Source organism: Heterodontus francisci, chromosome 6, assembly GCF_036365525.1.
Source record: "Heterodontus francisci isolate sHetFra1 chromosome 6, sHetFra1.hap1, whole genome shotgun sequence".
In the NCBI taxonomy this organism is placed as follows: domain Eukaryota; kingdom Metazoa; phylum Chordata; class Chondrichthyes; order Heterodontiformes; family Heterodontidae; genus Heterodontus; species Heterodontus francisci.
The window spans coordinates 122,290,535-122,314,909 of NC_090376.1; the positions used below are offsets into that span (position 1 = coordinate 122,290,535).

The following is a 24,375-nucleotide window of genomic DNA, read 5'->3' on the forward strand; positions in this document are numbered from 1 at the left end:
ATTGTTTAACTGGGAGCCAGTGTAGGTCAGCAAGCACATGGGGTGATGAGTGAACGAGACTTGGTGCGAGTAAGGACATGGGCAGCAGACTTTTGAACGACCTCGAGTTTACAAAGGGTAGGACGTGGGAGACCAGCCAGGATTGTTTCAGTATAAAAGAATATTTGCAAGAAGTAACGAGAAACACAACTTAGTACATTGCAAAAGAGGTTGCTTTCAGGATTTGTTTTCCTGCAACTATGGGGCAATTGAAGTTTGTTTATAGTAAGGACTTGGAGAGGTGACAAAAAAATTATGTTGCTGGCTTCTGTCTACATGTGTTTACATACTTTTAATTTAGGTTTTTAGAAGAAAGGCTCTGTAGAGGAGACCGTGCATGCTGATTGTGCTAAGCCCCCATGTCACAAATGTTTGCTGGTAAAAGCCCAGCTCCTGCTTCTAGCACCCACTTGTGTGGGTTCCAGCCGTGGTTCAGTTGGGATCACTCTGTAGCCTCCTGAGTCAGAAGGCTTTTCTGACAGGAAAGTTAAACCGAGGACCTCCCTTCTCCCTCACAAGATCCCACGGCACTATCTCAAAGAGCAGGCGAGTTCTCCCTGGTGGCTTGTTATCCCTCAACCACTGTCGCACAAAAGATAGATTATCTGGTCATTATCTCACTGCTTTTTGAGAGTTTTCTATCAGCTGTGGCTCAGTGGGTAGCCTCTGAGTCACAAGCTTGTGGGTTCAAGTCCCACTCCAGGACTTGAGGACAAGACCCTCAGCTGACACTCCAGTGTAGTACTGAGGGAGTGTTGCGCTGTCGGAGGTGCCATCTTTCGGATGAGACGTTAAACCAAGGCCCTGCCTGCACTCTTGTCGATGTTAATGATCCCATGACGCTATTTCGAAGGAGAGAGGGGAGTTGTGCCTGATGCTCTGAGGCCAATATTTATCCCTCAACCAACATCACAAAAACAGATTATCTGGTCTGATTATCTGTTTGTGGGAGCTTGCTGTGTGCAAATTGGCTGCTGCATTTCCTACATGACAACAGTGCCTACACTTCAAAAGTACTTAATTGGCTGTAAAGTGCTTTGTGATGTCCTGAGATCGTGAAAGGTGCTACAGAAATGCAAGTCTTGTCACATAATCTGGTGCCTCATTACGATAGATGTTCAGCATATTCATGCCAAACTTTGATAAGTAATGGCCCCTTGCCAGATGCAGAGTTTATATTTTGAAGTCGAGAAATGAGAGGACGTTGTACAAGTTTTATGTTTACGTGTCCCAGAAATGCTGAAATTCCACCTGGGAGTTGGAGCAGCTTGAAAAGGTTCAAGGACAAGGTTCTGCATCCTTCCTTCACATCAAGGAGCTACAGTATCCCACCAGGAATTCTCTTTCAGCTGTAGAATTGTTGGTGTTACAATAGAAACCTGCAAAGTTAAACTTCCCATCTAATTCTGAGGGACGACATATGACAAAGAGATAAAGCTGTGCCTAGTTCGGCCCCTGGACAGCTGTTTGTTTTTAGCTCCGAGAGTTACAGCTCAACACTGCTGAATATTCTCTTATTTATCCTGATCTTGTTCCCTGGATTTGCATGGGAGAGAAGCTTTTGCTGTAATTGTATCATTACTAACACCAATTACTAGAACAGAATGGAGGGGCTGAATGGCCCACTCCTGTTCCTGATTCGAATGTTCCTATAGCGCCTTGCACTTTTTAAAAAGAGAAGGATCAAGGCGTCTCACATGCCCAGGACATCTCAATGCACGTCACAGCCCCTGAGATACTCCTGAAGTTTAGTTACTGTTGGGTACGAGTCCTTGGTTTAACATCTCACCTGAAAGACCATGCCACTGACAATTAATCTGGAAGTATAGGAACAGCAGGAGGCCATTTAGCCTCTCAGTTCTGTTCTGCCGTTCAATGAGATCATGGCTGATCTATGCCCTAACCAAATGTTCCCCGCCTTTGCCTCATATTCCTGAATACCTTTGGATAACGAAAACCTCTCGAGCTCAGATGTAAAATTAACAATTGACCCAGCCTCAGTTACGGTTTGCAGAAGAGAGTTCCAAGCTTCTGCTACGCTTTCGTGTGATGGGGTAAGTTGAATTAATTAGAGTGAGGGGAGGCTCATGTGGATCATAAACACCAGCATAGACTAGTTGGGCCGAATGGCCTATTTTCTGTACTGTAAATTCTGTGCCGGTGTCAGCCTGGATTAAGTGCTCAGGTCTTTGGAGTGGAACTTGAACTCTCAAACCTCTGACACAACAACAACTTGTACTTGTAGTAAAACATCCCAAGGCACTTCGCTGGAGCATTATGAAACACAATTTGATGCTGAGCCACGTAAGGAGATATTAGGACCGGTGCCGAATAGCTTGGTCAAAGAAATAGGTTTTAAATGTCTTAAAGGAGAAGCGACAGAGAGAGATAGAGAAGCAGAGCAGTTTAGAGAGGGAATTCCAGACCCAGGGCCTTGGCATCTGAAGACATGGCCACCAATGGTGGAATGATGGAACTCGGGGATGTGCAAGAGGCCGGGATTAGAGGAGTGCAGCGATCTGGAGGATTGTGGAGCTTATAGAGATAGGGAGGGGTTAGTGCTATACAATGAGCCATAGCTAACTCTTAAAGAGCAACAAGAAATAATATAATTTTCACTTTGGTGACTTTTTAATTGTGTAGTGGTTAGTACTCTTGCTCTTTGTTCATTGGCTGCTGTATCACTGTCATTTATGGTTGAGACTTTCTTGTCACCATTTTCAGCAAATCAGTTGCCATAAGAAGGCTGGGAACCAAATCCAGCAGAGCTTGTACACGGCAGGGATGAGGGAATTCAGTTATGTGGAGAGACTGGAGAAGCTGGGATTGTTCTCCTTAGGGCAGAGAAGGTGAGGAGGAGATTTAATTAAGGTGTTCAAAATTACATGGGATTTTGATTGGGAGAAACTGTTTCCAATGGCACCAGGGTTCATAAACAGAGGATTCAGATTTAAGATAACTGCTGAAAGAGCCAGTCGGGGAGATGAGCAGAATTTGTTTATCATGCAATGAGGAGATATTTCTTTACCCAGAGAGTGGTGAAAATGTGGAGCTCACTGCCACATGGAATGATCAAGGTGAATGGCAGAGAGGCATTTAAGGGGAAGTTGGATAAACACATGAGGGAGAAAGGAATAGAAGGATATATTGATGGGGTGAGATGGAGTAGAACGGAAGGAAGCTCATGTGGAACAGAAAGTCTAGCATAGACCAACTGGGCCAAATGTCCTGTTTCTGTGCTGTAAATTCTGTGTAATACTCTGTGGGAAATGATAGTGAAGCTCACGTGCAAACAAAGGGTTAAAGCTTGTTCTGGTGGGTGAATGTTTGGACCTAATGTATCCCACTGGTTAGTGCTGTGCCCAGTTTTGAGAGAGAGATCATTTGGATTTGGGTGCGGGAGCATGAACTCGAGGTGTGAGGGTTTGGGAAAGGGCAAGGAGAACATTTACATGTTAGCGGAATGTGCAGGAAGTTGAGGCAGACGCCATTGCATCTTTCAAGAGAGGAGTCGAAGAAGATTTGAAGCAAGGAAGAAGACGGAGTTATGGGCAACAGCAAGGCAGTGGGATTTATTTTGAAATGAGAACAGAAAGTGCTGGAAATACTCAGCAGGTCTGGCAGCACCTGTGGAGAGAGAAACAGAGTTAACGTTTCAGGTCTGTGACCTTTCATCAGAACTGGCAAAGGTTAGAAATATAATAAGCTTTGAGCAAGTGAAAGTTGGGGAGGGGGTTAAGAAGAACAAAAGGGAAGGTCTGTGTTAGGGCGGAGGGTAGGAGAGATTAAATAAGAAAGATATCATGGAATAAAAGGCAAATGGAGTGGTAATAGTTGTAGTAAAAGCCTAAGGATTTGTCCAGAGAGACTTAATGGCCGAGTAATGAACAGCTCTGTCTGAAAACAAAAACATGAAAAACAAGTTTAAGACTGGCACATAGTTTTAAAAAAAAAAAGAAAAATACAAAAATAGTAAATAAATAAATAAAAAATAATGGGTCTCATGGTCTGAAGTTATCGAACCCAATGTTGAGTCCAGAAGGCTGCAGAGCGCCTAATCGAAAGATGAGGTGCTGTTCCGTGAGCTTGTGTTGACGTTCACTGGAACGCTGCAGCAGGCCGAGGACAGAAATGTGGACGTGAGAGCAGGGTGGTGAATTAAAATGGCAAGCAACCAGAAGCTCGGGATCATGCTTGTGGACTGAGCGGAGGCATTCTGCAAAGCGGTCTTCCAATCTGCATTTGGTCCCCACCATGTAGAGGTGACTGCATTGTGAACAGCGAATACAGTATACTGTTTTAGTGATGTTGGTCGAGGGGAAAATATCGGCCAGGACACCCAGGAGAATGCCTCTGTTCTTATTTGAAATAATGGCATGGGATCCTCTGTGTCCATCTGAGGGTGCAGACGGGGCCTCGGTGTAACTTCTCATGTAGAAGACGGCACCTCCGACAGTGCAGCACTCTCTCAGTACTGCACTGGGAGTGTCGACCTAGGTTTTGTGCTTCAGTTTCTGAAGCGGGATTTGAACCCGGAACTTTCTGACTCAGCCATGATTGCTACCCAGTGAGCCACGGCTGTGAGAAGATGTGAGTTAGTGAAGAATAATGATAAAATCAGTCCACGAGGGATTAAAGTGCTCATTTTACAGTGCATTTCTTGGAGTCTGATAATCTGCAAGGTTTGTGGATGAAAGAGTTTTGTAGGCTTTTATTCATTGTAGTTACTCCTTTAAAACAGAGATAAAGGGACCTTGTTAAAAGTACAGCTGTTTTTAACTCAGTTGCTGTGTCTGTCTAAATTCAAGAAAAAATATTTGCATTTTCTTCTCATTTGTGTGAACTGATATACATTTTGGAAGGAAGAATGAGGAGAGGCAATATAAATAAACCAGCACAATGTTATAGGGCTTGCAGGATCAGAGACCTGGGGGGTGCATGTACATAAAACTTTGAAGGCAACAGGACAAATTGATGAGGCTGTTTAAAGTAGCATCCGGGATCCCAGGCTTTATAAATAGACACATAGAGTACAAAAGCAAGGAAGTTATGCTAAAACCTTTATAAAATGCTGGTTAGATCTCAACTGGAGTATTGTGTCCAATTCCGGGCACCACACATTCGGAAGGATGTCAAAGTCTTGGAGATTTACTAGAATGGGACCAGCGCTGAGGGACTTGAGGAATATGGAGAGACTGGTGAAGCTGGGGTTGTTCACTTTACAGCACAGGGAGTTGAGGGGAAATTTAGTAGAGGTGTTCAGTTATTAAAGATTTTGGTAAAGTGAATAGGGAAAAACTGTTTCCAGTGGTGGGAGGGTCGATCACCAGAGGGCAATAAAATCTTGAGGGAGATGAGCAACATTCCCTCCGAGCTGCACAGCCAAGCAGCAACTCGCAAGTTTATACACAAGCTGCGCACAGGTCAGCCCTTTGAGTAATCGTGTGTGTGTGGCTGTGCAAAATAATTTAAAGGGCCAACAAACTGAAGCGAATAGGTTGTGCGTTAAAACAGAGTTAGAGGGTTCATTAGAAGATGAGAATTTCTTTTCAACACAGCGAGTTGTTGTGATCTGGAATGCGTTGCCTGAAAGGGCGGTGCAGATTTGGTAATAACTTTAAAAAGGGAATTGGTGAAATACTTGAAGGGGAGAAAATTTCCATTGCTATGGGGAAAGAGGGAGAGTGGGACTAAGGGATAGCTCTTTCAAAGAGCCAGTACAGACGTGATGGGACGAATGGCCTTCTGTGCTGTAGGATTCTACGGTTAACAGGCCAATTATGATGCATATTTTATATTGTTGTGAAGTGGTTTTAGCTTCATGTAAAATCTGCAATGTAACTGAAGCCAAGAAGATTGAGCCTCGGTTTGGGTTTTGTGTTAAGGTCATTTCCACAGACTGTATAACTGGAACTGGTGGAAAATAAACAGTTTTGAGCTTGAAAGTTATTAAAAGTTTTCTGGGAAAGCCAACTTTTCACAGATATTAAGGTTTCCCTGGCGTCTTGATGTGTCTACCTTCTGGAATGTCCCACTTTCCCAATATTGATGAGTAGAATGGAGTTCTGTGCTGAGAATGTACCTTGTGTTGAAATCTGTTGAAGAATGAATAGCAGTGGTGCAATGAACTTAGAGAGTTCTGCTATTTTAGCAGTTAGTATTAAAGCTGCAAGCCTAGAAAATCTTTTATTAAGAAGGAAGGCATATAAATGTAATAATCCTCTTCTGTGTTGAAGAGTTTGTGTAATCTGTCCCTCCTTTCGCTCCTCCCTTTTCTCTCATTTTCTCTCTCTCTCTGTTCTGTCTTTCTCCTCTCTCTACTTTCTCCCCCCTTCTTCCCCCTCTTCCCCTTCACAACTTACCCCTCCCAACTTCCTCCCCCCCCTTTCCTTCCCCCCCCTTTCCTTCCCCCCCCTTTCCTTCCCCCCCCCTTTCCTTCCCCCCCCTTTCCTTCCCCCCCCTTTCCTTCCCCCCCCCCTTCCTTCCCCCCCCCCTTCCTTCTCCCTCCCCCCTTCCTTCTCCCTCCCCCCTTCCTTCTCCCTCCCCCCCTTCCTTCTCCCTCCCCCCCTTCCTTCTCCCTCCCCCCCTTCCTTCTCCCTCCCCCCCTTCCTTCTCCCCCCCCCCTTCCTTCTCCCCCCCCCTTCCTTCTCCCCCCCCCCTTCCTTCTCCCCCCCCCTTCCTTCTCCCCCCCCCTTCCTTCTCCCCCCCCCTTCCTTCTCCCCCCCCCTTCCTTCTCCCCCCCCCTTCCTTCTCCCCCCCCCCTTCCTTCTCCCCCCCCCCTTCCTTCTCCCCCCCCTTCCTTCTCCCCCCCCTTCCTTCTCCCCCCCTTCCTTCTCCCCCCCCCTTCCTTCTCCCCCCCCCTTCCTTCTCCCCCCCCCTTCCTTCTCCCCCCCCCTTCCTTCTCCCCCCCCCCCTTCCTTCTCCCCCCCCCCTTCCTTCTCCCCCCCCCCTTCCTTCTCTCCCCCCCTTCCTTCGCCCCCCCTTTCCTTTCCCTCCCTTTCCTTTCCCTCCCTTCCTCTCCCGCCCCCTTTTATCCCCCCTCTGCCACCCCCTCTCTCCCTCCACACCCCCCTCTCTCCCTCCACACCCCCCTCTCTCCCTCCACACCCCCCTCTCTCCCTCCACACCCCCCTCTCTCCCTCCACACCCCCCTCTCTCCCTCCACACCCCCCTCTCTCCCTCCACACCCCCCTCTCTCCCTCCACACCCCCCTCTCTCCCTCCACACCCCCCTCTCTCCCTCCACACCCCCCTCTCTCCCTCCACACCCCCCTCTCTCCCTCCACACCCCCCTCTCTCGCTCCGTCTGTCTGTCTCTCGCTCCGTCTGTCTGTCTCTCGCTCCGTCTGTCTGTCTCTCGCTCCGTCTGTCTGTCTCTCGCTCCGTCTGTCTGTCTCTCGCTCCGTCTGTCTGTCTCTCGCTCTATCTCTCTCATACACACACATGCCCCCTTCCCCACTCACATGCTGAAGGAATCACAGTGTATTTTTGATTTTAGCCCTATTCTGTCACTATCAGGGGAGTGATTTGAAGCTATGATTTACTGGGAGGTTTTGCCTGCCAGGTTTGCCCTGTTGTAGGAGGGGTAACAATTTCAGATGCTTTTAAGTCAGATAATTGTGCATTTTATACAGTGGAACTGAAAAAAAATCGCACTTTCTTTAAGGTGGAAATGCTTTCCTAAAATGTTGTTCAAATTTATAAGGAAAAGCAAGTAGCACTCAGCCAAGTTCAGAATGTAAATTTGGCAGTTGTTGAAATAAGGCAAAATGTGTCTTAAATTCTCTCTGTACAGCTCAGTCATGCAGCTGGTTAGCTGCCCAACAGGGGGTGATGCCTATGCCAAGTTGGCATTGATTGAGCTATCCGCGTGTTTGAAAGTGCAAATGCAGATCCAACATTTGGCATCTCTGACTTTGGTTTGTATCCAAGTGAATTTTGGTTTGGATCTTGAAAGAAATACCAAGCATGAGAGTTGGCGGAACAATGGGGCAAATTAGAATTGTCTGAACCCAGATGTTGCTACATCAAACTAGAATCCAGTTAATCAGCTAGAACAGAAGCCTGTATTTATACAGTGTGTTTAACATGGTAAAACGACCCAAAGTGCTTCGGAGGAGCGTTATTAGACAACATTAGACACCAAGGCACATAAACGAGAAAATTAGGATGGGTGACCAAAAGCTTGGTTAAAGAGGTAGGTTTTAAGGAGCGTCTTAAAGGAAGAGAGAGAGAGAGAGGTCTAGGGACGACGTTCTAGAGTTTAGGGCCTCGGCCGCTGAAGGCCCCTCTGCCAGTGGTGGAGTGATGATAATCAGGGATATTCAAAAGGTTGGAATTGGAGGAGTGCAGAGATCTCAGAGGGTTGTAGGGCTAGAGGAGGTTACAGAGCTAGGGAGGGACGAGGCAGTGGAGGAACCTGCCTTGATTTATTCTTTTTCTCTTCATAGTCCAAGGGCACTGAGGTTTAAAGGGCTTCCCCAAGGACTGCTCTGGTTGGAGATCAGTCAACTCCACATAGACCAATACCTGACTCTGTCTTGCCTGGGTGGTCCTGTGCTGCCCCAGGCCATGTATTTACCCTCTGAATCCTGGGGAGAGTTCGAGAAAATCATAATTAATGTTGCACACCCTGTTCAAGATTCAGTAGTTTGGCATTTCTGGTTTATTTACATGGATGCTGAAAGTTGGAATGCTTTGGGCGGCACAGTGGCGCAGTGATTAGCACCGCAGCCTCACAGCTCCAGCGACCCGGGTTCAGTTCTGGGTACTGCCTGTGTGGAGTTTGCAAGTTCTCCCTGTGTCTGTGTGGGTTTTCGTTGGGTGCTCTGGTTTCCTCCCACAGCCAAAGACTTGCAGGTTGATAGGTAAATTGGCCATTGTAAATTGCCCCGAGTGTAGGTAGGTGGTAGAAGAATGGTGGGGATGTGGTAGGGAATATGGGATTAATGTAGGATTAGTATAAATGGGTGGTTGTTAGTCGGCACAGACCCGGTGGGCCAAAGGGCCTGTTTCAGTGCTGTATCTCTAAATAAATAAAAAAATAAATAGATAACGAGCAGTCAATCATGCAGCTAAGAGTACATGGAATACCATTCTCCTTGGATAGATGCAGATAAGACTTTGGCATCAACTCAGTAGTTGTCCAAGCCCACAATTAGTTTCAAATTGGATCCACTCTGAGGCTGCTTCTGGGGTGAAGCAAAATAATCCACTCTGTCCAGGAATCCCTGTTACAATTGCAATATGTGATGTGGTGTCAGCCATGACTTGGTGGGTTGCACTCTCACTTGTGAGTCAGAATGTTGCAGGTTCAAGTCCCTGTCCAGAAACTTGAGCACAAAATCTACACCAACACTCCCGAAGAAGCACTGAGGAAGTGCAGCACTGTAGGTGGTGCTGCCTTTTGAAATGAGACCGTAAACTGAGGCCCTGTTTGCCCCCCTGAGGTGGATGTAAAGGATCATACGGCCACAATTTCAAAGAAGACCCGGGGGGTTCTCCCCCTGTGTCCTGGCCAATATTAATCCCTCGATCAACATCATTAAAACAGATTATCTGTCATTATCACAGTGCTGTTTGTGGGATCTTGCTGTGCACAAATTGGCTGCAGCTTTTCTTGCGTTACAGCAGTGACAGCACTTCAAAAAGTACTTCAAGGTGCTTTGTGACGTCTTGAGGCTGAGCATGGCACTACAGAAATGCAAGTCTTCCTTTCCATGCCTGCAAAATCTTCAGAAAACAGAGCAACTTTGATGTATCCCTGGCAAAACATCATATTTATTAAAATTTCAGCTGAAATTCAGAGATGGTTCACACAGTGGTGCAGTGGTTAGCACCGCAGCCTCACAGCTCCAGTGACCTGGGTTCGATTCTGGGTACTGCCTGTGCGGAGTTTGCAAGTTCTCCCTGTGACTGTGTGGGTTTTCGTTGGGTGCTCCATTTCCTCCCATAGCCAAAGACTTGCAGGTTGATAGGTAAATTGACTATTATAAATTGCCCCTAGTGTAGGTCGATGGTAGGGGAATTGAGGGAAGGTGGGGATGTGAGAGGGTAATGGGATTAATGTATAAATGGGTGGTTGATGGTCGGCACAGACTCGGTGGGCCGAAGGGCCTGTTTCAGTGCTGGATCTCTAAATAAAAAAAATAAATATAAAAAACAAGTTGGAATCACATTTGGTAAATGTAGAAATTTATATGATTGTAATTTAAAATATTTATCATTGTGAAATGTGGGAATGTTTTGCTATTCATTGTTCTATCCAGTTCTGCAAATGTTAATTTTAATCCTGCTTGTACAATTCAGGAAGCTTTCAAACAATATTCCTTGTTGAGCTTGGAAGATATTCTTTAGAATTTCGAAACACTACAAATTGAGTTGAAATTCAGTCGAATTTGAGTAGTCCTTTCATCTCTTTGCTGTCACTTTAATCATCAGTACTGCAGTTTTTAGGTCAAACCTTTCCATTCCACAATTGGTGGGGAAATGTTAGTTGAAGAACCACATAGGTTTGTGAAGTGCCAGTGCAATGGGATGTACTGCCTCCACGTGTCAGCTGTAGCCCCTCTGAGTCAGAAAGTTCTGGGTTCAAGTCCCACTGCAGGCTGACACTCCAGTGCAGTACTGAAGGAATGCTGCACTGTCGGGGGTGCTGTCTTTCGGATGAGATGTTAAATGAGGCCCCATCAGCCTGCTCAGGTGGATGTACAAAATCCTGTGGCAATATTTTAAATAAGACCCGGGGAGTTCTTCCCAGTGTCCTGGCCAATCTTTATCCCTCAATCAACATCACTAAAACAGATTATCTGGTCATTATCACGTTGCTGTTTGTGGGAGCTTGCTGTGTGAAAATTGGCTGCTGGATTTCCTACATTACATCAGTGACTACACTTCAAAAAAAAAAGTATTTAATTGACTGTAAAATACTTTGAAACGTCTGGTGGTCGTGAAAAGTGCTGTATAAATGCAAGTCTTTCTTTTAGTCACATTTTGGTTTCCAACTATGGTTGGATTTATTCCTGGAGGTTTCATCACTTGAGTTCCTGCCTCCAAATGTCCCGCCCCCAAACACACTCGCTTTTGGTCAGTTGACATATCCATCTTGCAGTGCAGCACCTTCCCACACCAACCAGAGAGTGAATAATCTCCATTAACCAATTGGAGAATTCTTCACTGTCAGTGTGAAAGAAACCACACCTGCCAAATGGAAACATATTAATTTCGTCATCTGGAACACTACTTGAACTTTTTACTGGACTTTGAACATAACTTATTTAAAAAGACCACAGAGATGAACAGTTAAAACATGGCTGCACATTTGCATTCTGAGAGACAGTTGAATAGAGAGACAATGGAATTGCTCATTGATTCAATTAACAAGATTTGTCCAGGCAACAGTGATGATCCACGTCTGTGTAAGAGCCAGCACTCCACCTCTCACCAAGTGTGTCTAGTAAGCTTTAAAGAATCAACAACCCTTGCAGATGATGCTGCTAACCTGCTGGCCAACCTGGGAACTGTTTGAATTGTACCTTACAGAAACGTTTGGGGCAGACTGCAATTTGAAAACCAAAGACAAGGAAGGCCCCTCTCTCTCTCGGTCCCTCTCTGCAGCAGAGTCCCAGGGACCCACGCAAGCAGCTTAAGCCTCAAGACAGAGGACCTCTTCAGCCTTCTGGTACCAGAGTTTGAAAGTGTGCACTGGGCCCCAGCGAGAACTGCAAGACTTCAAGTCCAATCAAGGATTCTACAGCAAAACTAAAGACAGTAACTGAATCCCATCAACTACCCCATACCCTCCCCCTTTAATTATTTCTCCTCCTCTGTTTCGATTTGTGTGTATGTTTCCCTTGTATGCATGCTAGTGTGGTTGCATCGCGTATTTTAGTAATTTTAACTGAGTTAGAGTGTTAAGGCTAATAAACTTACATTTTTTCTTGTTTAAACCTAAGGAAACCTGTCTGGTTCATTTACAATTAGAAAGCAGTGAGCAAGGACTCACTGATGGGGTTTAGCCAAAAACAGTGCTTTAAAAGTTAAACCCTGTTACGGTCAAACCAGGAAAGGGGCCAGAGGGGAGCCGGAGACCCCTTCCTCACCCTGATGTCGTAACATCAGTCAAAGAGCCTTTCTCCACATGTCTGATATTTTTGTAGTGGGTGAAAACACAAATGTTCAAAGGACATTTAAAAAATATGAATTGTCCTGATGATTTTTACTTCCTGGGATTGCTTCCAGCAGTGAGCTGGCCATTAGACTGTTATTTCTGGAGGTTCGAGAACAATCCTAGAGCTTTGACAACCCTACCTCATGTAGTGGCGAGGTGGTTAGAATTTAAGCTCCTGTCCAGAACCCACCACATGTGGAGCAAGTCAGAGATAAAAATTCTTCGGTTCATCTGTAACCCTTGCACTTGTAGTAGGGGAAGTATTTATGAGACCATTAACTGATGTAAAAACAACACAGTAATAGTTTCTAAAGTGAAAGTACTGATTGTAATTGGTGCCTGCAAACTGAAGATTGGCAAGTACGGTGACTGGATCTGGGTGATTTTTGATGGTTTCTGTAAAAGGAGCAAACTGAACAAAAAGTGAAACTGTAAATGGTAGAAATCTGAAAGAGATAATGCTGGAAACACTCATCAGGTCTGGCAGTCAGAAACAGTGATGAGAGTAAGAGTCAACGTTGTTGATCTGTGTGTGTTCTGCATTTTTGGCTTTTACCTGTGATAGAAACAATAGCAATTCGCATTTATGCAGCGCCTTTAACATCATAAAAGGTCCCATGGTTCTTCACTGGAGTGTTGTCAGACAAAATTTGACACCGGGCCACTTGCGGATAAATTAGGGCAGATGAATAAAAGTTTGGTTGAAGAGGTAGGCGGAGAGAAGCATCTTGAAGGGGGAGAGAGGGAGGGGTAGAGAGGTTGAGGGAGGGGTAGAGAGGTTGAGGGAGGGAATTCCAGAGCTTGGGGCTCAAGCAACTGAAGGCACAACTGCCAGTGGTGGAGTGAATGAAATATCACTTTTGTGTGTCGTCCAAATACCTTTAAGCAACAATTTTGACCATTTCTCCCATTAAGTATGAATTACAGTTTATGTGTCACCAGCCCTTGTTACTTATTTTGCAAAGGTATGTCTCTTGAAAGAAGTTGGCAACATTTTGTAGTAAATTTTCACTATTTACACAGCCGTCAGCTCTGTTGACTAATGTAGCTTAGTTTACAGAACAAAATGAATTTATATTCCCGAGGCCGGAATTTTACACCGCCCCTGCCCAAAGAGCGGGCTGGCCGGGGGAGGGGGCGTAAAATGGACTTGGAGGCTCAGGGGGACCTTCCTGACCCACTCCTGCCACTGTTGCTATGGTATGCGGGGTGGTGGCAGTGGGAAGCAGCCCGCCTGCCCCAGGCTTATTGACGACCCCTCTTGGTGGCGCTGCTGGGACTAAGAGCTGCTGGCCTGTTGATTGGCCAGCAGCTCCAATAGGCGGGATTTTCTGCCTCAATGAGGTGGAAGTCCCATCCAAGACCAATTAAGGGCCTGGGGACCTTAAAATTCGGTCTGGATCCCCAGGCCTGGCGGAGGCGGGATTGCCACCGACTTTTCGATTGGTGGACGGCTCCCATCTGACCAGGGTAAAATTCCCGCCCTAGTTTTACACAAAACGAATTTCTCTTCCTTAGTTTTACACAGGTTTTCTTTGTTTTTACATTGGACACCGCTCTGTAGAAGCTATTGCAATCTGGACCGCTATCCTGAAGTGGATTATAGCCATGCTACTCGGTGCAATTCCAAAAGAGAGAACTTGCATTTCTGTCGCGCCTTTCACAACCTCAGGGTGTTCCAAAGCGCTCTACAGCCAATAAAGAACTTTTGAAGTGTAGCACTGTTGTAGGAAACACAGCAGCCAGTCGTTGCTCAGCAGGCTCCCACAAACAGCATGTGATAAATGACCTGGTAGGGGAATTTCCTTTTCATCCAGAGGCTGGTGAGGGTTTGGAATTCACTGCCTGAAAGGGTGGTAGCGGCAGAAACCATCATTGCATTAAAATAATACTTGGATATCACTCGAAGTGCCGGAACTTACAAGGCTACGGACCAAGAGCTGGAAAGTAGGATTAGGCTGGATGGCTGCTTGTCAGCCGGCACGGACACGATGGGCCGAATGACTTCCTGTGCTGTAAATCTCTGTGATTCTATGATAGTCCATTTTAGTGATGTTGATAGAGGGATAAATATTGGCCACAACTCTGTTGCTCTTCTTTGCAATAGTGCCATGGGATTGAATCTTTCTGTTAATTTTTCTCCACTGGTTGGTAGTTGGCCCCAGAAATAGAATTTTGGAATTTTACTGAACCTTTTACTCATTTCGCAGAAAGCAAAGGAAGAAATGAGATCCCTTACTGGCTGCTGTATATTTTTACAATCACTGTAGCAGACACATACTTCAAGATGCTGTAGGACGGTACAAGTCCAAATAAAGCGAATCTTGCATAAGCAGACACTCCCAAGAAATGGATGCCTGTAATAAAGGGACACGTATTGAGAGACCCAAATGAATTGCATGATAAAATATACAAGTAGGGGTACGCCGAAACCATGGACTGTCGCAAATTGCAAACCATGGGGACAACCTTCAGTGCACCAAGTAACATTCACAACTTAAACCACAGGACACGGCCTGTTACAATGCTGCTGTTTCAAGAACTTTGATGGGGTCGGTATCACTGGCACATCCGCTTACAGCTAGCATCTTTTCTGCCCCCAAGTTCCCGGGGGTTCAGCGTATGCCGGTCGGTACGTGGCTTTTGTGAAACAAATGGTGTTTGTGGAATGGTGAGCTCTTTACCCAGCAGCTCAAAGGCTGGATATTCAGCAGTGAATGACTCACCTCCTGACTCCTCAAAGCCTGTCCACCATCTACAAGTCAGGAGTGTGATGGAATACTCTCCACTTGCCTGGATGGGTGCAGCTCCAACAACACTCGAGAAGCTCAACAGCATCCAGGACAAAGCAGCCTGCTTGATCAGCACCCATTCAGCATCTTCAACATTCACTCCCTCCACCACCGAAGCACGATGACAGCAGTGTGTACCACCTACAAGATGCACTGCAGCAACGCACCAAGGTTCCTTAGACAGCACCTTCCAAACCGGCGACCTCTAACACCTAGAAGGAATAATTCAAGAAGGCAGCTCACCACCACCTTCTCAAGGGTAGTTAGGAATGGACAATAAAAGCTGGCCTTGTCAGTGACACTCACAGCCCCTGAAAGAATAAAAAGTGCACAGTGGCAGAGAAACTGCTCTATTCCTGTGATTGAAAGATGATGTATGCCTCTGTCCTGGGGGATAATGTGCTTTTTCTACGACTACAGATGCAACTTACTGGAAAATGTTTCAGTATATGCAATGACCATTTTGAAAGTAAGGTCACATTCATCAAAAAAATACAGCCCCTAAGGTGTCGGTAATTTACAGGTTTCATTGTTTTCAGCTGATCTGAATTCGAGTGACAGTAACCCACTGGGGATTTAGTTATTTAGCATTTCAGTAACCTGCTTTGCTGCAATTCAGAACATTTGGCCACTTGCACAGCAGATGGTTTCCTGGTTTTCACAATTCACTAGTTTCCATAATGAGCATCTGCAACTATAGTGCGATTATCTTAACACAGCAGTAACAGACTGTATCAGACAGCCTTGCTGGGATAAGCACAGTGGAAACTATTTCACTATTGTGCATCTTCAATCAATAAAAGATGAAATGAGCAAAAAATGATCTGGCCCTTTTTAAATAGATTAGTTCTATTTATGCTGCTGAGCAGATTTTGTTTTAGATATGTTATCATTAATGCAGTAAAGAGAAATTTTGCTGTTGTGTGTTTTAAATGCAGTTTTTCACTAATTTCCTTTTGTGCCTCCTTAGTTGTAAGAATCCAGATTTTTTTTTAAATCTCCTTTTTATAAAATATTCAAGGAAGTAAGTCTTTAATTTCTATTTCATGGACCTCAGGACATCCCAAAGTGCTTTACAGCCTTGAAGTACTTCTGAAGTGTAGTCACTGTTGTATTGTTGGAAATGTGGCAGCTAATTTGCACACAGCAAGATCCCACAAACAAAGGACTGCTTATCCTCTGATAATGACCAGATAAACTGATTTTCGTGATGTCGATTGAGTGATAAATATTGACCAGGAGACAGGGGCGAAACTCTCTGCTCTCCTTCTCATTAGTGTTGTGGGATCTTCAGCATACAACTGAGAGGCAGACAGGCTTCGGTTTAATATCTTGTCCAAAAGTCAAATCATACTGAACGATTGGGGCAGATGTTGCAGAATTCTGTTATTTGTAATACATGATATACAGATTTTCCCAGTAATGAACTGCGCATGATTTCTTAATATAGCTCTTTGCATATAAGAAATAGGAATATGAGTAGACTATACGGCTCCTCGTGCTGCTCTGCCACTTAATACAATTATGGCTGATCTACCTTGATTTCCTTAATGTCCAGAAATCTGTTGATCTCAGTCTTGAATATGCTCAATGACTGAACAACCACAGCTCTCTGGGGGAGAGAATTCCAAAGATTCACAACCCTCTGAGTGAAGAAATTTCTCCTTACCTCAGTCCTAAATGGCTGACCCTTTATCCTTTGTCTGTGACTCCTCGTACCAGACTCTCCAGCCAGGGGAAACAGCCTCTCAGCATTGAAAAGTAGTGGGCCCTTTACATTAGAATGAGTATCTGTGTGTGGATAAATACACCATCTCCATATCAGCATTTATTAGTTTCTCACCTTGTAAGAAATATTCTGCTTTTTCTGTTCTTCCTAACAAAGTGGATCATTTCACATTATATTCCACCTGCTACCTTCTTGCCCATTCACTGAACCTGGTTATATCTTTTTCCGGCCTTTTATGTCCTCCTCGCAGCTTACTGTCCCACCTAGCTTTGTACCATCAGCAAACTTGTATATATTACACTCAGTCCCCTCATCATTAATACAGATTGTAAATAGCTGAAGCCCAAGCAGTGGTCCTTGCAGCACCCCACTAGTTACACCCTGCCAATCCGAAAATAGCCCATTTATTTTTTTTTACCGTTTTTTGTCCTTTAACCATTCCTCAATCCAAGATGTTATTACCTCTAGCCCCATGCGCCTACGCGATTGCAAATTACTTTGATGACTAATAGAACTGCAAATCAGTGGCAGCATGGACCTTCCGAAATTGCAACTTCAATTTGCCTTTCACAGCTTTGTCCATTCTAAACAATCCCCTCGATGTCGCCCAGTAGCTGAAAACAATTTTTGGCACCATTATTTCCTCCATTCATTCATTATTCACTGCGTCACTTGGCACTGAAGGAGGCCGTTCGGCCCGTCTTTAAAAAAAGCTGTGCACTGAGTTCTTTTTAAGTATTTATCCAATTCCCTTTTGAAAGTTACTATTGAATCTGCTTCCACCGCCCTTTCAGGCAGCGCGTTCCAGATCACAACTCACTGCGTTAAAAACAATTCTCCTCGTCTCCCCCTCTGGTTCTTTTACCAATTAGCTTAAATCTGTGCCCTCTGGTTACCGACCCTCCTGCCAGTGGAAACAGTTTCTCCTTATTTACTCTATCAAAACCCTTCATATTCCTCCTGCCTTTTTCTCTTGACAGCTTCTCATTACTATAACAATTTGTATTTGTATAGTGTCCCAAGGTGCTACCCAGAAGTGTGTACAAACAAAGTTTGACACCAAGTGAAATGAGGAGCTATTCGAACAGGTGACCAAAAGCTTAGTGAATGAGGTAGGTTTTAAGGAGTGTCTTAAAGGAGGAGAGAGATGGCGAAGTTTAGGGAGGGAACTCCAGAGCTTGCGGCCCAGGCAGCTGAAGGCACGGCCGTCAGTGGTGGAGTGATGGAAATGGTTGATGCTCAAGATGTTTGTATGTTTCTCGAATTCACCATGCCCCCTCTCAGGGTGACAGACTTCTTCCAATTATGGAAATTATTGCCATTGTATTTTAACAAGAGTGTGAGCAGTGACCATTTCAATTCAGTATTCACACAGCAAACATCTAAAATGAATTATAGAATGTTGGAGTCATTCTGAGTTGGTGTTTGATTTAAAGTTGGATATTGTGAAGTGTAAAAGTGAGTGCCTATCAGGAGAGCCGTTACTAACAAAAATGGAAGGGTAATGTTTCAACTTGAACCTTCACCCAAATAGCTTGATTATTTTCCCATTTGAGGCAGGAACGTGTCTTCCTTCTGTAAATCCACCCGGGAATATCCCTCCAAGGTCACGTTGCTTGCTGTGAAAAGTATTGATGACATTTTAGGCATAACTGACGGAACTCCTTATTAAACACTAGCCCAAGTGTAGTTTGGCCTTTTGTAAAATACCAGAACCTGTTTGTATCCATCATCATTAAAAGTCCAGTGTGCATCTGTACTGTCAGCTCTCAACGTATCATATCTCCAAGTGTGATGCCACAACTGCTGGTGTCAGTGATACAGAGTCAGGACCACTGTCTCTTAAGTTATACCATGCTGAATGATGTACTTGTTGTCAGTGGGATATTTGAGTTTGTGAAAAGCCACTTGACTAATTTTTAAACAAGATTCCAATGAGCAATTGCCACAAAACCACCCAATGAAATGACTTAAATGTGTTTCAAGCCCAGTGTTCTGGAACCAGCAGCCATCGCACCACATGCAACTACTGAGGAGCAACTCAGTAAGACTGCTCCAGTAATTCACCCCTTCATCTGATAATTCTGTTACAGCGTAGTTCCTTCCGTAAACTTGAGGCTCATCCAAAATTCTGCTGCTCATGTCCTGTTTCGCACCAAGTCCTGTTCACCCATCACCCACTGTACTCGTTGACCTACACTGGCTTCCGGTCTGCCAAAGCCTTGTATTTAGATGAGCACTTGAAACGCCATACCATACAAGGCTACAGGCCAAATGCTGGAAAATGGGATTACAATAGATAGGTGCTTGATGGCCGGCTTGGATGCGATGGGCCGAAGGGCCCCTTTCTGTGCTGTATAACTCTATGACTCTAAAACTTTCCTCCTTGTTTTCATATCCCTCCATGGCCTGACTCTGTAATCACCGAGAGTTTACAGCTATTGAGAAAAAATGAACAAGTTGGGGCTTTTTTTTAAAAAAAAGAGGAGATACTGGTGACCTAATTGAGGTCTTTAAAATTATGAATGGCTTGGACATTGATAGATGTGGAGAGAATGTTTCCACCTGTGGGAGGATCCAAAGCTAGAGGCCATATTTACACAATAGTCACAAATAATCCAACAGGGAACTAAAGATAAATCTCTTTACCCAGAGAGTTGTTAGAATGCGGTAAAGCGTGGCTACCCAAACCAAACCCGACCAGATCCGACGACGTGTCATTTATTGCCCATCCCTAATTGCCCTTGAGAAGGTGGTGGTGAGCCGCCTTCTTGAACTGCTGTAGTCTGTATGGGGTAGGTACACCCACAGTGCTGTTAGGAAGGGAGTTCCAGGATTTTGACCCAGCGACAGTGAAGGAATGACGATATAGTTCTAAGTCAGGATAGTGTTTGGCTTGGAGGGGAACTTGCAGGTGGTGGTGTTCCCATATATCTGCTGCCCTTGTCCTTTTAGCTGGTGGAGGTCGTGGGTTTGGAAGGTGTTGTCGACGGAGCCTTGGTGAGTTGCTGGAGTGCATCTTGTAAATGGTAGGCACTGCTACCAATGTGCGTTGATGGTGAAGGGAGTGAATGTTGAAGGTGGTGGAAGGGGTGCCAATCAAGCGGGCCGTTTTCTGCTGGATGGTGTTGAGATTCTTGAGTGTTGTTGGATCTGCATCCATCAGGCAAGTGGAGAGTATTCCATCACTCTCCTGACTTGTGCCTTGTAGATGGTGGGCAGGCACTGGGGAGACAGGAAGTGAGTTACTCACCGCAGAATTCCCAGCCTCTGACCTGCTGCTGTAGCCACAGCATTTATGTGGTTGGTCCAGTTCAGTTTCTGGTCAATAGTGACCCCTAGGATGTTGATAGTGGGGAATTCAGCAATGGTAATGCCACGGAACATCAAGGGGAGATGGTTAGATTCTCTCTTGTTTGAGATGGTCATTGCCTGGCACTTAAGTGGCAAGTAACATTCACACCACACATCAGCCCAAGCCTGAATGTTGTCCATGTCTTGTTGCATACAGACACGGGCAGTTTCAGTATCTGAGGAATTGCAAATGGTACTGAATATTGTGCAATCATCAGCGAACATCCCCACTTCTGACATGATGGAGGGGAGGTCATTGATGAAGCAGCTGAAGATGGTTGGGCCTAGGATACTGCCCTGAGGAACGCCTGCAGTGATGTCCTGGGACTGAGATGATTGACCTCCAACAACCACAACCATCTTCCTTTGCGCTCGGTATGACTCCAACCAGCGGTGGGTTTTCCCCCTGATTCCCATTGACTCCAGTTTTGCTAGGGCTCCTTGATGCCATACTCGGTCAAATGCTGCCTTGATGTCAAGGGCAGTCACTCTCAACTCACCTCTGGAGTTCAGCTCTTTTGTCCACGTTTGGACCAAGGCTGTAATGAGTTCAGGAGCTGAGTGGCCCTGGCGGAACTCAGTGAGCAGTTAATTACTGAGCAAGTGCTGCTTGATATCACTGTTGTTGACCCCTTCCATTACTTTACTGATTATTGAGAGTAGACTAATAGGACACGAATTGGCCAGGTTGGATTTGTCCTGCTTTTTGTGTATAGGACATACTTGGACAATTTTCCACATTGCAGGGTAGATGCCAGTGTTGTAGCTGTACTGGAACAGCTTGGTTAGGGGAGTGGCTAGTTCTGGAGCACAGGTCTTCAGTACTATTGGTAGAATGTTGTCAGGGCCCATAGCCTTTGCAGTATCCAGTGCCTTCAGTCGTTTCTTGAAATCATGTGGAGTGAATCAGATTGGCTGAAGACCTCGAGAGGAGGCCGAGATGGATCATCCGCTTGGCACATCAGACTGAAGATGGAAGCAAATGCTTCAGCCTTATCTTTTGCACTGATGTGCTGGGCTCCCCCATCGTTAGGATGGGGATATTTGTGGAATCTCCTCCTCCTGTCAGTTGTTTAATTGTCCACCACCATTCACGACTGGATGTGGCAGAACTGTAGAGCTTTGATCGGATTCGTCGGTTGTGGGATCACTTAGCTCTGTCTAATGCATGCTGCTTCCGCTGTTTGACACGCAAGTAGTCCTGTGTTGTAGCTTTACCAGGCTGACACCTAATTTTTAGATGTGCCTAGTGCTGCTTCTGCCATGCCCCCTCCTACACTCTTCATTTAACCAGGATTAGTCCCCTGGCTTGATGGTAATGGTTGAGTGGGGGATATACTGGGCTGTGAGGTTACGGCTGAATACAATTCTGCTGCTGCTGATGGCCCACAGCGTGTCATGGTTGCCCTGTTTTGAGTTGCTAAATCTGTTCAAAATCTATCTCACTTAGCACGGTGGTAGTGCCACACAACACGATGGTGGCTATCTTTAGACAGGACTGTGCTGCAGTGGTCACTCCTACCAGTACTGTCATGGACAGATGCATCTGTGACAGGCAGATTGGTGAGGACGAGGTCAAGTTGGTTCCCTCACCACCTGCCGCAGACCCAGTCTCGCAGCTGTGTCCTTTAGGACTCAACCAGCTCGGTCAGTAGTGGTGCTACCGAGCCATGTGAGAGAAAACGGAATTGGAAGATATGCTGAAAGACTGAGAAGGCGGATAGAATGAGAAAAGACTCATGTGAAATCGAAACACCACCATAGATCAGATGGGCTGAATGGCCTGTTACTGTGTTGCATCTTTGCATCAATTCTACATAACAGTTCAGAATTGCAGTTGAGCTACAAGCTTGCAATACCCACTGGGCAAGAAAGTAAGAAGGCAGGAGCGGAAATGGGGACTGTAGCAACCTGTGACAGAACGTGACGGCGAGACTGTAGTCAGCCAGATGTAACAGATGTGGAGGAAACTGGGGGTGGGGGCCTTTGGAGTAATTGCAGTGGATTCATTATCAGGGGCGAGGCAGCAGAATTTGGGATAAAATGGACAGAATGAGAACCAAGAGGGGACCTAACAGGAGCAGACAGTTAGGAATTGGAGAATTATGAAATACACAAGTTAACTTTCACAGTAACCTCTGTACTACTCAAGCCTCAGGCTCTCAGTCAAACTTTCTTGTGTAAACACTGTCTGTAATTCTAGTGTGTCCTTTACTGCAGGTTCTCTCATCTCATCTGCTGCTGTGTGCTCTGCTGCCTTTAATTCTTTGGCAGGGTAAAATCCTTTTGTGTATTTGGGTGGTGTAACTATGACCAATCCTTCTTTGGCCTCCTTATCTAGAGAGACAATGGATAAGCGCCTGGAGGTGGTCAGTGGTTTGTGAAGCAGCGCCTGAAGTGGCTATAAAGGCCAATTCTAGAGTGACAGGCTCTTCCACAGGTGCTGCAGAGAAATTTGTTTGTCGGGGCTGTTACACAGTTGGCTCTCCCCTTGCGCCTCTCTTTTTTCCTGCCAACTACTAAGTCTCTTCGACTCGCCACACTTTAGCCCCGTCTTTATGGCTGCCCGCCAGCTCTGGCGAACGCTGGCAACTGACTCCCACGACTTGTGATCAATGTCACAGGATTTCATGTCGTGTTTGCAGACGTCTTTAAAGCAGAGACATGGACGGCGGTGGGTCTGATACCAGTGGCGAGCTCGCTGTACAATGTGGCTTTGGGGATCCTGCCATCTTCCATGCGGCTCACAAAGCCAAGCCATCTCAAGCGCCGCTGACTCAGTAGTGTGTATAAGCTGGGGATGGTGGCCGCCTCGAGGACTTCTGTGTTGGAGATACGGTCCTGCCACCTGATGCCAAGTATTCTCCAGAGGCAGCGACGATGGAATGAATTGAGACATCGCTCTTGGCTGACATACGTTGTCCAGGCCTCGCTGCCATAGAGCAAGGTACTGAGGACACAGGCCTGATGCACTCGGACTTTTGTGTTCCGTGTCAGTGCGCCATTTTCCCACACTCTCTTGGCCAGTCTGGACATAGCAGTGGAAGCCTTTCCCATGCGCTTGTTGATTTCTGCATCGAGAGACAGGTTACTGGTGATAGTTGAGCCTAGGTAGGTGAACTCTTGAACCACTTCCAGAGCGTGGTCTTCAATATTGATGGATGGAGCATATCTGACGTCCTGCCCCCATGATGTTCGTTTTCTTGAGGCTGATGGTTAGGCCAAATTCATTGCAGGCAGCTGCAAACCTGTCGATGAGACTCTGCAGGCACTCTTCAGTGTGAGATGTTAAAGCAGCATCTTCAGCAAAGAGGAGTTCCCTGATGAGGACTTTCCGTACTTTGGACTGGGCTCTTAGACTGGCAAGGTTGAACAACCTGCCCCCTGATCTTGTGTGGAGGAAAATTCCTTCTTCAGAGGACTTGAACGCATGTGAAAGCAGCAGGGAGAAGAAAATCCCAAAAAGTGTGGGTGCGAGAACACAGCCCTGTTTCACGCCACTCAGGATAGGAAAGGGCTCTGATGAGGAGCCACCATGTTGGATTGTGCCTTTCATATTGTCATGGAATGAGGTGCTTCTTTATAGTAAACCATGTACGAGAAAAACCTTGACATATTTGACTTTGTTGATGCCTTGTTATTGAAAGTGATTTTTTTTTTGTGTGTTTTATTAGATTGGGACACTGAAACGCCACGGAAGAACACTCCTCTCCACAGTGCCTGAAAATGCAAGGAAAGCAGCTCACAGCTTGCTGGTTACAGAAGTAAGTCCCCCAAAGCACAGCATTCAACAGTAGTGACAGCAGAATCAGCTTTCAAGTTGATTGTAACGGGCTTTTTATCATATATGTAAATAGATTAACCTTAGAACTGTTGCAAACACTTTGCTTTTGCTGTATTTAGGCTTGGAAGGGGTGTAGTGCCGATTCATCAGACGCAAGTTAAAAGGGTTAAACTACGAGGATAGAAAACATAGACTAGTCTTGTATTCCCTTGAGAATAGAAGATTAAGGAGTGATCGAATTGAGATGTTTAAAATGATGAAAGGAGTTGATAGGGTAGATCTTTTTTCTTTGGCCTTCTTGTCTCGAGAGACAATGGGTAAGCGCCTGGAGGTGGTCAGTGGTTTGTGAAGCAGTGCCTGGAGTGGCTATAAAGGCCAATTCTAGAGTGACAGACTCTTCCACAGGCGCTGCAGATAAAATTGGTTGTCGGGGCTGTTACACAGTTGGCTCTCTCCTTGCGCTTCTGTCTTTTTTCCTGCCAAATGCTAAATCTCTTCCGCTTGCCACG

At 45.6% G+C, this 24,375-nt stretch overlaps 1 protein-coding gene across 10 annotated transcripts in view; it reads left to right on the forward strand.

Moving 5' to 3' along the window:
- The window catches only part of LOC137371521 (dedicator of cytokinesis protein 9-like), a 291,071-nt gene that overhangs the window by 94,078 nt on the left and 172,618 nt on the right, over positions 1-24,375 (forward strand). For all 10 annotated transcript variants that reach the window (XR_010975239.1, XR_010975240.1, XR_010975241.1 and 7 more), the window contains exon 3: positions 23,757-23,846. Coding sequence is in view for 7 of the 10 variants with exons in the window: in XM_068034244.1 (XP_067890345.1) it covers positions 23,757-23,846 (90 nt within the window). In the remaining 3 variants the exon portion in view is untranslated. The remainder of the gene's footprint in view (positions 1-23,756; positions 23,847-24,375) is intronic.